We start from the raw sequence: 15,925 nt of genomic DNA, 5'->3' as shown, positions 1-15,925 counted from the left end.
TCTCGTGCTCTCCTATTATTGCAATTGCGTTATATATATTCTACAAATTCCTGGTAACCATGAATTCAGAGACTGCTATTAACAATTCTGATGGTACTATTAGTGATGATTTCTTCAATGTGAACAGTCGGCAACGGCTGGACAAGGCTGCTAATATTTTTTCTAACATGCATGCCGCCCCACCTGAGGATGAAACGGATTTGAAATCGCTTATATGGGAACTTGAGAAACATATGTCTTCCCGGCTCAGGGTGTGGTGGGACCACAAAACCCTGCAGGCTTATGTGAACAGCAGAATGATCCCTAGGGGTTTGCGCATTAAAAAGTGCCCTACTACAGAATATGACCCTGAATTTTTAAAAGAATGGGATAACATTTTGAATGACTGTTCCACTAAGCTGATGAATTTGATTGTGGAGAGAGAGGAGATTAAGATGCTGACTTTGGAGGAATCTATTAAAAAGATTGAAAATGATCTGACAAAATTTAAAGATTCTACCTTTTTCAAAACTACTAAAGAAAAAATTAACAACAATCTGATTAAAATAGAGGACTCTATTACAGCTATAAAAGAAAAAAAGTTTAGAAGGGATAAGAGCGATTATGAAAATAACCACATATGTAACTGGCATGACTATAGAAGGAGACGCAATAATATTAATCCCTCTATTATGAAACGGAGAGAGAACAGAGTAAGCTTTTCTTCAACAGATATGGACAATACGGATGTCAATTCAGACAACTCTGATACTGAGAATCTGTCTTCCACCAGCTTTAATAACGCACAGGGTGTGGATCAACAGAATTGCCACAGTAATAATCGTTCAAAAAAACGGTCCAGGAAGAAAAAAACGCCAAAGGAGATCAGGGAGAAAACACCCCCATAATAAGGGAATTCAGAAGATCGGCGCGGAACAAACACTTCTAGATTCAACTGAAGAGTTTACGGTTTTGAATCTCTCTGCTTCCATCTTATCTAATGACCAAATTAATATTCTTAAAAGGGGTCTCAATTTTGTTCCTTCTGCAAAAATGGACATATTTAATACTATGCTTGATGTAAACCATTTTATGAGAAGATTAACCCTTAAGAGACATTTTTTTGTGGAGGACTCAGGCCAGAGGAATGCTATGGATAGTAATGCTATGAATTTTGCTATGGATCCAGAGGAATTTACACCCACCTCTTTCCAGGACCTGGTCACCATTACAAATCTGAGGGACTTGTCAGAATCTGGATCCAGGTTACCACATTTAACGGATGACAACTTTTCCTCAAGGATCCCTAATCCCAAATTCTATCCTGAGCATTCCAAACTGCAGATTATGGACGATTTCCAGTACCTTGTTGAGGATGAACTTATGAAAATCTACAATGTAAAAAAGAATGGACGTTCTAATATCTCTCTTGCTGAAAGACAGGCACTTGATTTGTTATCTGTGAATGACAATATTGTTGTGAGGAATTCCGATAAGCGAGGGTCTGTAACTATACTCGACACTGGGCTATATGAAAAGGAGGTTAGAGCTATGCTTCATAACAGTGATGTATATTGAAGGATTAATCGTGACCCCACGGAAAATATCAGATCAGAACTACAGGAACTCCTCAATAGGGGCCTTAGTTTGGGAATTATTAATCAAAAACAGCTGGATTATTTTTGTCCTTTGTATCCCAGAACCCCCTTGCTTCATGCACTCCCAAAAGTGCACAAGGAAATTTTCACACCACCTTTCCGCCCAATCAAAGCTGGCATAGGATCTCTCAATGAGAACCTGTCAGAATGGCTGGACGTTAGATTGAGTCCCCTAGCTAAAATCTCACCTAGTTACGTGCAGGATTCTAAGCATGTTCGGAATATTTTTTCACAGGTGAAATGGCGGCGCTCTTTTTGCTGGCTAACTTGTGATGTGCAAAGTTTGTACACCTCCATCCCCCACGATCTGGCCATTTTGGCTTTAACAATCTACCTGGAAAAATATAGTAATTTTTCAGTTGATTTACAAACCTATTTATTGAAGTTACTTATTTTTTGTTAAAAAACATTTTTTTTTCTTTTCTGGATGATCTTTATTTACAGGTACAAGGTTGTTCTATGGGTTCTAGATTTTCACCTTCTCTCGCCAATATCTTCATGGCTTGGTGGGAGGAGGAATATATTTTTTCGGAAAAAAATCCTTTTCTGCCAATATTTTTCTTTTTTTGAGATTTATTGATGATGTTATAATCGTGTGGGGTGGTGAAGTGGCCGACATTGAGAGTTTCGCCTTTTACATTAACAATAATCCATGCAATATACGGTTTACATATCAGTATAGTGTTCTAACAATCCCTTTTTTGGACATTCTACTGACAGCAAACCTGGAGGAAGGGAAAATTGACTGTGATATTTTAAGAAAAACAATAGCAGGGAATTAATTATTACATGCAACCAGCTGTCACCCGCGCCATGTAATGGTTAATATCCCCAAGGGGGAGTTTATAAGGGCGAAGAGAACATGTACTGCACCCCATATATATGAGAAACAATGTGAGATTATTGGTGAGCGCTTTAAGAAGAGGGGCTATTCTAATAAAAATATAGAGAGAGCTAAACAAAAAACGGATGAGAAAACTAGAGAGCATTATTTAAAAATAAGCAGAATTAATACCAAAAAAACCCTTGCTCTTGCTGAAGGTCATATGCCTATTGTTTTTTCAACAAGCTACAGTACCGATTTTTATCGGATTGTTAATATCATTAAAAAATTCTTGCCGATTTTATATGTAGATGACACGTTAAAAAATATATTAAAAAACGGAGTCAAATTCGTGTCTAGGAGGAATAAAACTATCGCTAATAGAGTGTCCCCCAGTGATCACTCCAAAAAGAACAAAAATAAAAACACTCTGGGCAACGAAATAACTGCAAGGAATTGGCTACCCACTTGTGGGTCTTTCAAATGCGGCCAGAAAAACTGTGGGCTGTGTAGATTCATATGGAATATGGACAAAACTGTTTCCTCTGTTACAAAAAAGGAATTTAAAATTCAGTCTCTGATGAACTGCGGTTCTGCTGGTGTGATCTATGTCATAACGTGTACAGATTGCAATATCCAGTATGTGGGGAATACTTCACGAAGTTTAAGACGCCGCATATCGGAGCACGTTTATGACGTAGGTCACACCACCACACGCAGTTTATCAGCCGCCTCCCGTCATTTTTTGCATATACAAAGAGTTGATTTGAGTCACTTTAGAGTTAATGCAATAGAGAAAGTGCAGACACTGAGGGGAGGTGGAGGTGGCAAATGGATGTTAATGTTACAAAGTAGAACTCCAACAGGCATGAATGTTAGAAACGAAATTTTGAGTGTCTTGTAAGGGTTACTGCGATTCATTTCTTAGCATATCAGGTGGCCTTGTTCAGCTTTGATTGTTCCATGACTTCCTGTGGTTCCTTTTATAAGTATGCGTTCAGATGTATTATGTGTTGTCTCAGATTAAGGACTATTTTTAAGGACTATTCGACTGATCTGGATGCTGGATAATTTTCTACACTACGTCCTGCTGCAGAGGGATCCTGCTTTCTTTTCCGTGCACCGATCAAACATTTAGCTGTCTCCATTGGGTGAGCTGGACTTTTTCTATATACAGCCATGCTGGTTCAGTATGACTTCAATTTTGAATAAATCCTCAACAGTGCCACCAGCAAAGCACCCCCAAACCATCACACCTCCTCCTCCATGCTTCACGGTGGGAATCAGGCATGTAGAGTCCATCCGTTCACCTTTTCTGCATCGCACAAAGACACGGTAGTTGGATCCAAAGATCTCAAATTTGGACTCATCAGACCAAAGCACAGATTTTCACTGGTTTAATGTCCATTCCTTGTGTTCTTTAGCCCAAACAAAGTCTCTTCTGCTTGTTGCCTGTCCTTAGCAGTGGTTTCCTAGCAGGTATTTTACCATGAAGGCCTGCTGCACAAAGTCTCCTCTTAACAGTTGTTCTAGAAATGTGTCTGCTGCTAGAACTCTGTGTGGCATTGACCTGGTCTCTAATCTGAGCTGCTGTTAACCTGCGATTTCTGAGGCTGGTGACTTGGATAAACTTATCCTCCGCAGCAGAGATGACTCTTGGTCTTCCTTTCCTGGGATGGTCCTCATGTGAGCCAGTTTCTTTGTAGCATTTGGTGTTTTTTGCCACTGCACTTGGAGACGCTTTCAAAGTTTCCCCAATTTTTCAAACTGACTGACCTTCATTTCTTAAAGTAATGATGGCTACTCGTTTTTCTTTACTTAGCTGCTTTTTTCTTGCCATAATACAAATTCTAACAGTCTATTCAGTAGGACTATCAGCTGTGTATCCACAAGACTTCTACACAACACAACTGATGGTCCCAACCCCATTTATAAGGCAATAAATCCCACTTATTACACCTGACAGGGCACACCTGTGAAGTGAAAACCATTTCTGGTGACTACCTCTTGAAGCTCATCAAGAGAATGCCAAGAGTGTGCAAAGCAGTAATCAAAGCAAAAGGTGGCTACTTTGAAGAACCTAGAATATAAGACATATTTTCAGTTGTTTCACACTTTTTTGTTAAGTATTTCATTCCACATGTTTTAATTCATAGTTTTAATGCCTTAAATGTGAATCTACAATTTTCAGAGTCATGAAAATAAAGAAAACTCTTTGAATGAGAAGGTGTGTCCAAACTTTTGGTCTGTACTGTATACTTTTTAAGCCTTTCTACAGCCATTATCCTTTCTAAATTTTACTATCCATTTACAGTACAGTGATGACAACTGTTGTTTATGCCGTACCAAGTTTACAATATTTTTTAGTATTTAATATTTATGAGTTGTAATATTGCATTTCCCTTTAGATAACAGTTTCTGATGAGAATGTCACAAATCCTGCATGCATGGATTTGGTCCGAACACCACAGATGAGGAAGTGCACTATCATTTTGATGTATGCCTGGTAAGATATAATTAAAACAAATTCTTATAAAATTTTGCTTCACCCTGACTTGTACTAATGGTAAACATTAGTTTAAGCATTTAATACCTCTGTAAAACAACACGCCATGAAAGATTTACTCCATTTTAATTTCTTACAGATTCATTTTTTTGTATACTTATTTTTCATTTAGCAGCGTATGTAAGTACAGTATGTGCTTAAAGGAACACTAAGAATTAAAAATCTTTAGCAACTGTTCTCTAAATCTCCTATTCCTAAATGTTTTTTTGTCATGCATTATAATTACAACTTATATAATACATCATTTATATGGCACATATCACAGGAAATCAGTCATTCTCCCTCCTTCTCACATTCCATTGTCTATCTGTAAGACAACTAGCTGCAGCAGGACTCTCTCCATACTACCCTAATTTTAGTAAGACACAAATGGAATAACTAAAGTCTTATAGGCCCTAGTGTAAAATTTGGACCTGGGTGCCCCCTAACTTGTTGGTCATCTGCATGAATCCTAGTAGTGTTGTTAGATACTAAAAAAGTACAGATGGAATATATAAATCTATCAGAAAGTCTAGTTATAATATAATTTTCTAAGTAATACTTCTAAATGATAGTCACACAGTTACCAAATAACAAATATTATCACCATACTGTACTGAATAAAGTCTACTATACCAAGATCAATATTGCCAATAATACTGCTGCTCAGGTGAAAAATAATGCATGACACCATGGTGATATAGTATCACCACACAGTTTCTGAATATAGCCACCATCCTGTAACTGAATAAAATCCACTATACCAACAAACCAATAATACCACATACAAGGAACAAATACTACGACACGTTGTCCACAAATTAATTGCATGTACAGTGGTGATTATGATACTAATGCTGATATGTATTATTATTTATTATGCATTGCTTTTATAGCACAATCATATTCCACAGCACTTTACAGATATTATTATCACTGTCCATCATACAGCTCAATATCTGAATTCTCCATCGCTATGTCTTTGGAGTGTTTGAGGAAACCTGAGTACCAAGCAGAAACCCACACAAACACGGGGAGAACATACACATTCCTTGCAGATGTTGTCCTTGGTGGGATTTGAACACAAAACCCCAGCGCTGCAAAGCCACAGTGCTAACCAGTTAGACCACTATTTTTTATCTCTTCCAATTATAGCTCATCTCGGCAGAATGTAACAAATAGGTTATCTATGGCTGTTTACTTCTAGAGCACCTTCCTCACATTTTGCCCAACTTCTACTGTGTGCCAGATGAAGAGATAAGTGCCTCAGTGTCACCAATGTGCCTAACCTTCCCATTTGTTTCCTTCACAGTAATAATATCCCCCCAAAAGAAGCAATAATACTACTGTAGTAATGTTGCCCTTTGTGACAGCCTCACATTAGAATTGTCCCCATAAAGTACTAATGCTTTTGTTTCCAGAGTAAAATTTTCCTTTGTCTCCCCCTCCCCAGTGGCACTCATAGAGTAGTAATGTACTTGTGGATTGGAATCTGCAGCACAGGTTGGCCCGAACTTTCTGGGCGCCTCTGCTGCGAATTGCAGTCCGTAGCCGCCCCAGAAAATGGCGCTTTCATAGAAGCGCCATCATCTGGCACTGTATGCAACTCTTCCAGCAGCCCTGAAGCCAGGTGACTTGCTGGGTAATAATGAGTTAATACTAGCTTTGTTTTACTAGCTAGTATTAAGACAGAAATTCTTAATGTCAGGCAAGTTTGACCCAGCCATTAAGAATCTGCAATAAAGGGTTAAAAAAAAGACACTACAAAGAGAAAAAATACTTTAATAGAAATAAATACACAGACACATTAGAGACTCCATGTTTATTACTCCCTCTCATCCCTCCACGATCCATGGTCTTCTGTCTTCTTTCTCCTTCAACCCATGCAGCTCTGCTAAATCAGACAGCACAGCATGGGTGGAAGAACGCTGCTGCTCCCGTGCAGTCTATTCACTCAGTGAGTGAGCAGAAGCTGCGGGCTGTAAGCGATGACGTCACCGCTGACAAGCGGGTTGCTATAGCAATGTTGATCTCCGTTATTCACCGGCTTGGCAACGAGTCCTTGCATGTGGGCTGACTCTGTAAAGAGCGCACACATGCAGGAACGGGGAAGCCGACCATGTGCCAGAGCATTTCGCCGGTACACGGAAATGCTGGAACCATCACCGCGTACCGGAGAAATGCACTGACAGGACCTAGCATGACGTCTAGCCATGTGACCAGTCTGTAGCCAATGAGATAATAGAAACGTGACTGGTCACATGCTATTTTGACGTCACGATAGGTCCTATCATCAGTGCTGGTTACCGGGAGGACACAGTGATTATCAGAAGGAAAAGCAGCAGGAGACAGAGTGCAGGACGCGTCGCGGGGACCTGTAAGTGTTATGGCAATGTTTATTAACTGTATGTGTACATGTATATTGTGTTTTATATGTTTGTGTTTGCCTCCCATTGTTTTCAATGGGGTTCGAGTGGTTCGTTGAACGGAGCATCCGTTTGACGAACTGAACTGAACTCAAACGCTAGGGCTCATCTCTACTTAAGATCCCATGTCACCATCTTTATCTCTACTAAGCATCTGTTGTCTACATCTCAATTAGTTTTTGTCCACGCTACATAGTGTGTGTGTGTGTGTGTGTGTGTGTGTGTGTATTTGATGGTTTCTGGTTAAACAATGTTCAGTTCTTTTTGGTTTCTTGCAGGTTCACAAGTGCAGTCATCTACCAGGGTCTTGTCATGCGGCTAGGGATTGTATCTGGAAGTCTCTATACAGATTTTTTTATCTCTGCAGTTGTGGAATTACCAGCAGCCGTCCTTATACTCATTTCCATTGATCGTGTTGGAAGAAGACTTCCATTTGCCTTGAGTAATGCTGGAGCAGGCATTGCATGCTTAATAACAGCAGCCATATCCACAGGTACTAAGTTAATAGGAGGGATCAATTGGTGGGATGCAATGTGATTTTGATGGGATATCATATCCTTCCTGTGGGATCTCTACTAGAGATGGATCATTTGAGACCGATCCAAAACAAAGATCTGGCTCCCTGCTTGGAATGATGGGAACTGGCACCCCTGTGAGAGCCACCAAATTGTCTGACTGGCTCTCACTCTGCATAAAATGATGATATTCTGTAGCCCAAACCCCAACACTTGAAGCAAACCCTGCCCATGCATTGATTTAATTGGCTGGCTGCAAGTAGGTGGGGTTTTGGTCATGAGTGGGCGAGGTTTCAGCTCCATAAATTCCATATTAAATGGGTCTTCACCTTTGGTAAATACATATTTAATATAAATCTATACAGGATTCAAAAGAGCCGGCTCTTTTTGGTGAAGGAAGCCAGATCGCCAAAATGAGCCACACTGACTAATAATACACTCTCTCTAACTAAAACATCCTAGCAACTTCCACTTTTTCTCCCCAAACTCCTCCAGACTGCAGAACTTGACTGTTAACTCTTTCATGACCCTGTGTCTATAGTGTCATTTACACTTGTCCTCAATATCATCATATTTAAAAGGTATACTCATACAACAAACAGATGTACCAGGCATAAACATGCAGATAATACATTAGTATAAAATATTACAGCATTAAGTCACAGTAGCAAAGTAGTTTTCAGTAGGAACCAGCCATCGTCTACTCTTTTTACATGGGACTGTTTTCTTGTAATACCCTGGGTTCTTTGATAATGTAGATGGACATTTGGGCAGCAAAGCTTATCCAAAGGTTGTAGCCAACCAAGTTCATCCTGTTTAACCTATGGCAGGAAGATACTTTCAGCAGAACAATGCACCATGGATCATATAGTCATGGATTGTTTCCAGGAACACAACAGCAAATTTCTTTGCATCTCTAGCTTCCCCAGTCATAAGATATTCTATATAGTATCTCTTGCAAGCAATAGAATGGCATCTAATATTCTACAACTGTAAGAAGCTGTCCTGTCTGCATAGACCAATATTCCTGTAGAATAATTTCAATGCATAGTGGAATCTGCGCCTGTCACGCACGGACATGGGGAAGATCCAGCGTTGGGAAAAACACATGACAAACAGGGGGTACACAACAACAAACAAGGGGTACACCGGGGACACTTTATCAACAGTGGTCCTGTCGCGGGCGGAGGAGGGGACACCGCGCTCTCCCTACTGCTCGGGTCCGGCTGCCGCGGCTGCTGCGGCCTACTGCTGCTCGGTGGCTCGAGCGATGAGCCGGATCCCGGGGACTCTAGCAGCGCTCCTCGCCCGTGAGTGAAAAGGGGATTTTTGGGTGTGGGGATTGGTTATTGTCCGTGACGCCACCCACGGTTGTGGTGATTGAGTGTACACCACCACTGCTCTGACTGGGGATCCCGGGAGTGATGGTATGGAGCAGCCAGTTGTTGTGTTGCCCCTCCGTGGGTAGGGGTTGGTGATCCCGGGGCCCAGTGATGGGGTTGGGATGGTGGGCAGGCGGGTAGGGGGCCTGCGGAGGTGCAGGGACGCAGGGGCAGCACTGTGCCGCACGGCACGGAGGTACTCACTCAGCCAGTAAACACGACACAGTTCTCGGTAAACAAACGGCTGGTTGGATGGGTCCCTCGGATGGTTGCACTGCTAATATCCCCTGACCCCAGGTTGTTAGTGTAAGTTCTTTCCTTCGCCTCCTTGCACACTCTTCCTGCTCTCCGGTTTCCAGCTGGCTCCCCGATTCAGTACCGGGGGGCTACCGCCCAGCCCCGGCTACCTGCGGTTCCACCAACTGGCTCCCCGGCTCCCTGCAGACGGCCACTACCGTCTGCCTGTCTTTCTGCACAGGGGCCCTAGGCTCCAACCTAGGCCCCAGTCTGCGTCTGCCTCTCTGCAGACTTCCTCTCTCCTTCACTCCTGAACTTCTCTGGGCTTGTTTCCTGCCTCAGGCCAGCTAACCCCTGGGTGGGCGTCTCCATCTCCTCACTCCGCCCACCTGATGTGTCAGTCTGAGCCCGAGGCAGAAAGCAGGTCACTTTGGGGATGTCTGCTGTGAACTGCTGGGGGAGGGTGTATGTGTGTGTGTTGTTACCTGTGTCCCCTGGCTTGTCCAGGGCGACACAGTCCTAGCGCTAGTGAGAGGGAAGGTGGACACCTCCTCTACTTACCTGCAACTGTGCCCTGCACTCCTATCCAGTCCCTACACAGGCTCCTCACTTGTTGCCGAACAGCAACCTGAAGCTCTGAGTGACCCTAAAATAGTCCTGGCTAGTGAGTGGACAGGCAAGGATCACTATTTCTACCACTGCATTAGAACAACACACAAGGGAAGGAAGACAAACATGGGAATCCATAAAGGATAAACTCCAACTTCTTGGCTGCAGTCAGGCACCAGGACTGCAGCCTACACCACAACAGACAGAAAGGGTTCCAACAGCTCCTTGCACCTCCAGGCCAACTCTCAAAATGAGGATTCAGTATAAATAGCACCCTCTACAGGGAGTAGGAGGTTTATAAAGGGACTGGAAGTGGTCTCAAACTGGAAGAACCTGAAAAGGTAATGAGAAGGCTGCTGGCAAAGAAAACTGACATTAACCCTAAGACTGCCAAAAGAAAGGAAATACATTTGATATTGAGAGCCTTGCATGGAAATGCTTGTCTAGCCCTGATTCTGTCACTAGTCTCATTATACAGAGAGACAGCCATGACAGCGGAATAACAAATTGCATTCCTAAAGGCGAAAGCTGGTATAAAGCACTACTTAATGGGTCTCAAGTCTCAAGACTTTTTACTTGAGTTTATAAAATATTGCACTGTTATAATTGTACAGGCTGTAATCTAACAAATATACATTCATTTGCAGATCTTTTGTGGTTAAAAATAACATTAGCCACTCTAGGACGACTGGGAATCACCATGGCATTTGAAATAGTTTACTTTATAAACACAGAACTATACCCAACACCACTGAGGTAATAAATACAATAAATGTGATATATTAAAATATTGCTAATATTTATTTTACTCATTTATATACCACACTCTGATAGAATTGGGTTCCAACTCTGGGACCCACAAGTTTTTGCTGAATGTGAGTCCACATGCACCATGGATCATGAATTGAATGCTGGATGTATATGTACTTCACTCTCATGCAGCGTAAGTAATGGGAAGAATTGAGCACTACTGCTTTTCAAGGGAACCTGTCACTTGATTTATGTTGCCCAAAGCATGGTCAGCAAGAATCATAACCTACATGATTGCTGCCAGGTGAAATGCTACAAAGTTTCTGAGAAAACATAGTTTCAAGAGCAGATACAGTTCTTAGTATTCTTTTCCCTGCACTGTTCTACTTGATTGACAGGTTTGTCCATAAGGAAAGACCCATAAATCACCTGGAGTGGTGCAGGGAGAAGCCGGAATCCGAGGGGGCAGAACCAGACTAGTCACATATATTCCTACAATCCCCACCTGTCTCTTCAACATCAGAGCACTTCATAGAAAAACATACCTGGCTATATGATTACATCCAGGTATCTTTTCCTCTGAAATTCTACGTTTTTTTCGAGAGAACAAAGTTTGAATATGGCAGGGACCATAGAAATATTGGGCATCATCATTCATGATTAGAGTGACAGTGTTTAAGCCAGAGCTCAATTTCTGGGTGAAAATATAAGAAATTGAATTTCACACTGAGCAGTTTTCTCAAGTCTCCAACATGACAGCTGCACCAAGGGTTCTACAGACATGATATTGTGGACAAAGAGCAGAAAAGAAAGCTCCCCCCATCATATACGGAACAGCAGATCTTGTGTTTGAAAGCAGTTATTCATCTGATTATACAATAGCATATAAAAGTTTGGACACCCCTGGTAAAAATTACTGTTATTGTGAACAACTTAGCAAGTTGAAGATGAAATGATCTCTAAAAAGCAAAAAAGTTATAGATGATACATTTCCTTCGTATTTTTGACAGAAAAAAAAAATAATTTTTTATCTTTTACATTTCAAAAAGAACAACAAAGGAAAATGGGCCGATACAAAAGTTTTGGAACCCTGCATTGTTAGTACCTAGTACCTAGCACCCACTTTGGCAAGTACCACAGCTTGTAAATAGAAATGTGCGGTTCCATCGAGGCTCAGTTCGCCGGCAGCAAACGAGCCTAGCTCCACATGCTCAAGCTTGACCCGACCCCCGGAACAAGTCACTGATTGGCAGTTTCAGTCTCTGCCAAAATACAGCCAGCCATAAGCAGAATACTTCTGGGAGGGTGGGCTTTTTCAAACTTTTTTTTGTTGAACACTACATGTGATCAAACTGCTGTACCTATAAATGACTCTGGGTCTAGGGAATATTTCAATCGTGAACAAAGGAATCTTTTCCCATACAAAATATATTTATTAATAAAAGACAAATAAATACCACACCGTTTGGTGGAAGGTGATATAGGACTAATTCAATTCATCTCAGGTTTTTCGCAAAATCCTGATTAACCCTGGCCCTGGATACCAGGGACAGAGTTTACATAGACAAACCGGACAAATTGATACAATTTAGATAGAGTACAGATTCATACAGAGGGGCTTATACATAGCATAACAATAATTATCCGGACTTAACTTTAGGACTGCAATAGAGATCTTCAAGCAGTAATAGACATTGCATAGATATATAGATCACTGAAAACAATGCAGTCCTTATGGGTCCAAGAATCGCATGGCATATGATGTCCAAGTCCCTTCAATAATAGAGTGAACCAGCAGCCATCTATGATGGATGAGATCTGTCTCTGCCTTGACGCGTTTCCCCACAGAGGTGGTTCATCAGGAGGCCAAAAGAGTGATGTCAGACATGTAGATCCATGGCGCAATACCCATCCAGATCAGCAGCAGCACAGAGAATCCTGCATGATAGAGTCCACCACCGTCATAGAGGAGCGCCATGACGCCAGTGGCTCAATGGTTAGAGCTCCCTCCTGAAGGCTGCTTTACATGGTACGACCGATTGTGCGATTTCACAATCGATCGTACCCGCCCCCGTCCTTTTTGCGTCACGGGCAAATCGCTGCTCGTGTCGCACAAAGTCAGTAACACCCGTCACACATACTTACCTCTCGTGCGACCTCGCTGTGGGCGACGAACGTCCACTTCCTGGACGAGCAGGTGAGCTGCTGTTCATCGTTCCCGGGGTGTCACATGGAGCGACGTGTGCTACCCCGGAAACGATGAACAACTAAATTAAACGATATTATGGAACCTAGCAAGCAGTACACGACTCACGATTTGTGAGCGATACTGCGTCGCTAGGAGGTGTCACACAGGCCGGCATCGCCAGCGATGCCGGATGTGCGTCACAAAAACCGTGACCCTGACGATCTATCGCACGATAGATTGTCTGGTGTAAAGTAGCCTTAAGAAGCATTAGTTCACGAGTTCAAGTCCCGGCCGCCCCAGTAAAGAATTTAATTTATTTTAAATTATAATTATTATTTATTTATAATTATAATTTAATTTAATTTAATTATGCACTGAGGGGAGGAGCCGGACATCAGCTGTGAGCCGCGGGCCACACCTCTAAAATCGTAGCAGTTCACGGAATGAGGCTGCATTTCTCTCTCCTCTATCTCTCCTCTCTCTTCTCTCTCTCTTCTCTCTTTTTCTCTCTTGTTCTCTCTCACTTGTTCTCTCTCTCTTGTTCTCTCTCTCTCTTTCTTTCTCTCTTTCTCTTTCTTTCTCTTTTTCTCTCTTTCTCTCTCTTTCTCTTTCTCTCTCTCCTCTCTCTCTTCTCTTTCTCTTCTCTCTTTCTTTCTTTCTTTCTTTCTCTTTCTCTCTCTTTCTTTCTCTCTTTCTTTCTCTCTCTCCTCTCTCTCTTCTCTCTCTTCTCTCTTGTTCTCTCTCTTTTTCTCTCTCTCTCATTCTCTCTCTTTCTCTCTCTTTTTCCCTCTCTTTCTCTCTCTCCTCTCTCTCTTCTCTCCTCTCTTTCTTCTCTCTCTTTCTCTCTCTTGTTCTCTCTCTCTCTTGTTCTCTTTCTCTCTTGTTATCCCTCTTGTTCTCTCTCTCTCTTGTTCTCTCTTTCTCTCTCTCTCTTTCTCTCTCTCTTCTCTCTCTTCTCTCCTCTTCTCTCTCTCTTTTCTCCTCTTCTCTCTTCTCTCTCTCTTCTCTCTCTCTCTCCTCTCTCTTTTCTCTCTCCCTCTTTCTCTTCTTTTCTCTCTCTTTTCTCTCTCTCAGACCTGGCGATGATCAGCTGATGCGGTCTCCAGACGGAATCAGCTGACACTATTAGTTGAGCGTTGAGGCCGGCTTTTTACCGCCCGGCCGGCTAAACTATCAGCTGCTGCTGTCGGACAGGAGTCTGCACAGAAGTGTGTAGTTGTTTTTTTTTTTTTGCACTGATGCATCAGCTGATTGTATAAAAGCCGTTTATACAATCAGCTGCTGTGTCATGTGATTCAGGCCCTTGAACACGACACATCATCTGATCGCTTTGCCTTCCAGAAAACCGATCAGATGATATTGGATCCGGATTGGACTGCGCAGGACCGTTGACCCCGGACTACTGAGGAGGGGGGTTCTTTATTTCAATAAAGATGGAGTCACTAATTGTTTTGTGTTTTATTTCTAATAAAAATATTGTTCTGTGTGTTGTGGTTTTTTTTATCTGTACTAGAAATTCATGGTGGCCATGTATAATATTGGCGTGACACCATGAATTTTGGGCTTAGGGCCAGTTGATAATATACAGCTAGCCCTAACCCCATTATTACCCAGCAAGCCACCCGTCACCAGGGCAGCTGGAAGAGTTGGATACAGCGCCAGAAGATGGCGCTTCTATGAAAGCGCCATTTTCTGGGGCGGCTGCGGACTGCAATTTGCAGCAGGGGTGCCCAGAAAGCTTGGGCACCTTGCGCTGCGGATTCCAATCCCCAGCTGCCTAGTTGTACCTGGCTAGACACAAAAATTGGGCGAAGCACATGTCATTTTTCTTTTTAATTATTTCATGAAATTCATGAAATAATTAAAAAGAAAAAGGGCTTCCCTGTATTTTTTGTTCCCAGTTGGGTACAAATAAGCAGCTGGGGGTTGGGGGCAGCCCGTAGCTGCCTGCTGTACCTGGCTAGCATACAAAAACATGGCGAAGCCCACATAATTTTTGGGGGGGGGGGCAAAAAACTCTTGCATACAGTCCTGGATGGAGTATGCTGAGCCTTGTAGTTCTGCAGCTGCTGTCTGCTGTCTGTATGGAGGAGAGCAGACAGAAGCTGCAGAACTACAAGGCTCAGCATCCTCCATCCAGGACAGTATGCTGGAGGGAGAGGCAGGGGGAGCAGAACTACAAGGCTCAGCATGCTCCATTCAATAGTGTATACAGGAGAGCAGACAGCAGCTGCAGAACGACAAGGCTCAGCATACTCCATCCAGGACTGTATTTAGGAGTTTTTTGCCCCCCCAAAAAAAACGTGGGCTTCGCCATATTTTTGTATGCTAGCCAGGTACAGCAGGCAGGTACGGCTGCCCCCAACCCCCAGCTGCCTATTTGTACCCGGCTTGAAACTAAAAATATAGGGAAGCCCTTTATTTTTTTAATTATTTCACAAATTTTATTAAATAATTTTTTAAAAAAATGACGTATGCTTCGCCCAATTTTTGTGTCCAGCCAGGTACAACTAGGCAGCTGGGAATTGGAATCCGCAGTACAGGTTGGCCCGAGTTTTCTGGGCCCCTCTGCTGCGAATTGCAGTCCGTAGCCGCCCCATAAAATGTCACTTTCATAGAAGTGCCATCATCTGGCGCTGTATCCAACTCTTCCAGCAGCCCTGAAGCCGGGTGGCTTGCTGGGTAATAATGAGTTAATACTAGCTTTGTTTTACTAGCTAGTATTAAGCCAGAGATTCTTAATGTCAGGCAAGTTTGACCCGGCCATTAGGAATCTCCATTAAAGGGTTAAAAAAAAAGACACCACACAGAGA

The 15,925-nt window shown here is 42.4% G+C and overlaps 1 protein-coding gene across 1 annotated transcript in view; it reads left to right on the top strand.

Moving 5' to 3' along the window:
* The window catches only part of SLC22A3 (solute carrier family 22 member 3), a 387,524-nt gene that overhangs the window by 358,425 nt on the left and 13,174 nt on the right, over window positions 1–15,925 (top strand). Inside the window, exons 6-8 of the mRNA XM_075339784.1 lie at window positions 4,869–4,966; window positions 7,710–7,924; window positions 10,822–10,930. Of these exons, the coding sequence (XP_075195899.1) occupies window positions 4,869–4,966; window positions 7,710–7,924; window positions 10,822–10,930 (422 nt within the window). The remainder of the gene's footprint in view (window positions 1–4,868; window positions 4,967–7,709; window positions 7,925–10,821; window positions 10,931–15,925) is intronic.

The sequence above is a fragment of the Anomaloglossus baeobatrachus genome, chromosome 3 (genome assembly GCF_048569485.1).
Source record: "Anomaloglossus baeobatrachus isolate aAnoBae1 chromosome 3, aAnoBae1.hap1, whole genome shotgun sequence".
NCBI lineage: Eukaryota > Metazoa > Chordata > Amphibia > Anura > Aromobatidae > Anomaloglossus > Anomaloglossus baeobatrachus.
The sequence above is the reverse complement of the archived record's forward strand: the minus strand, read 5'-3'. Positions and strand labels throughout refer to the sequence as shown.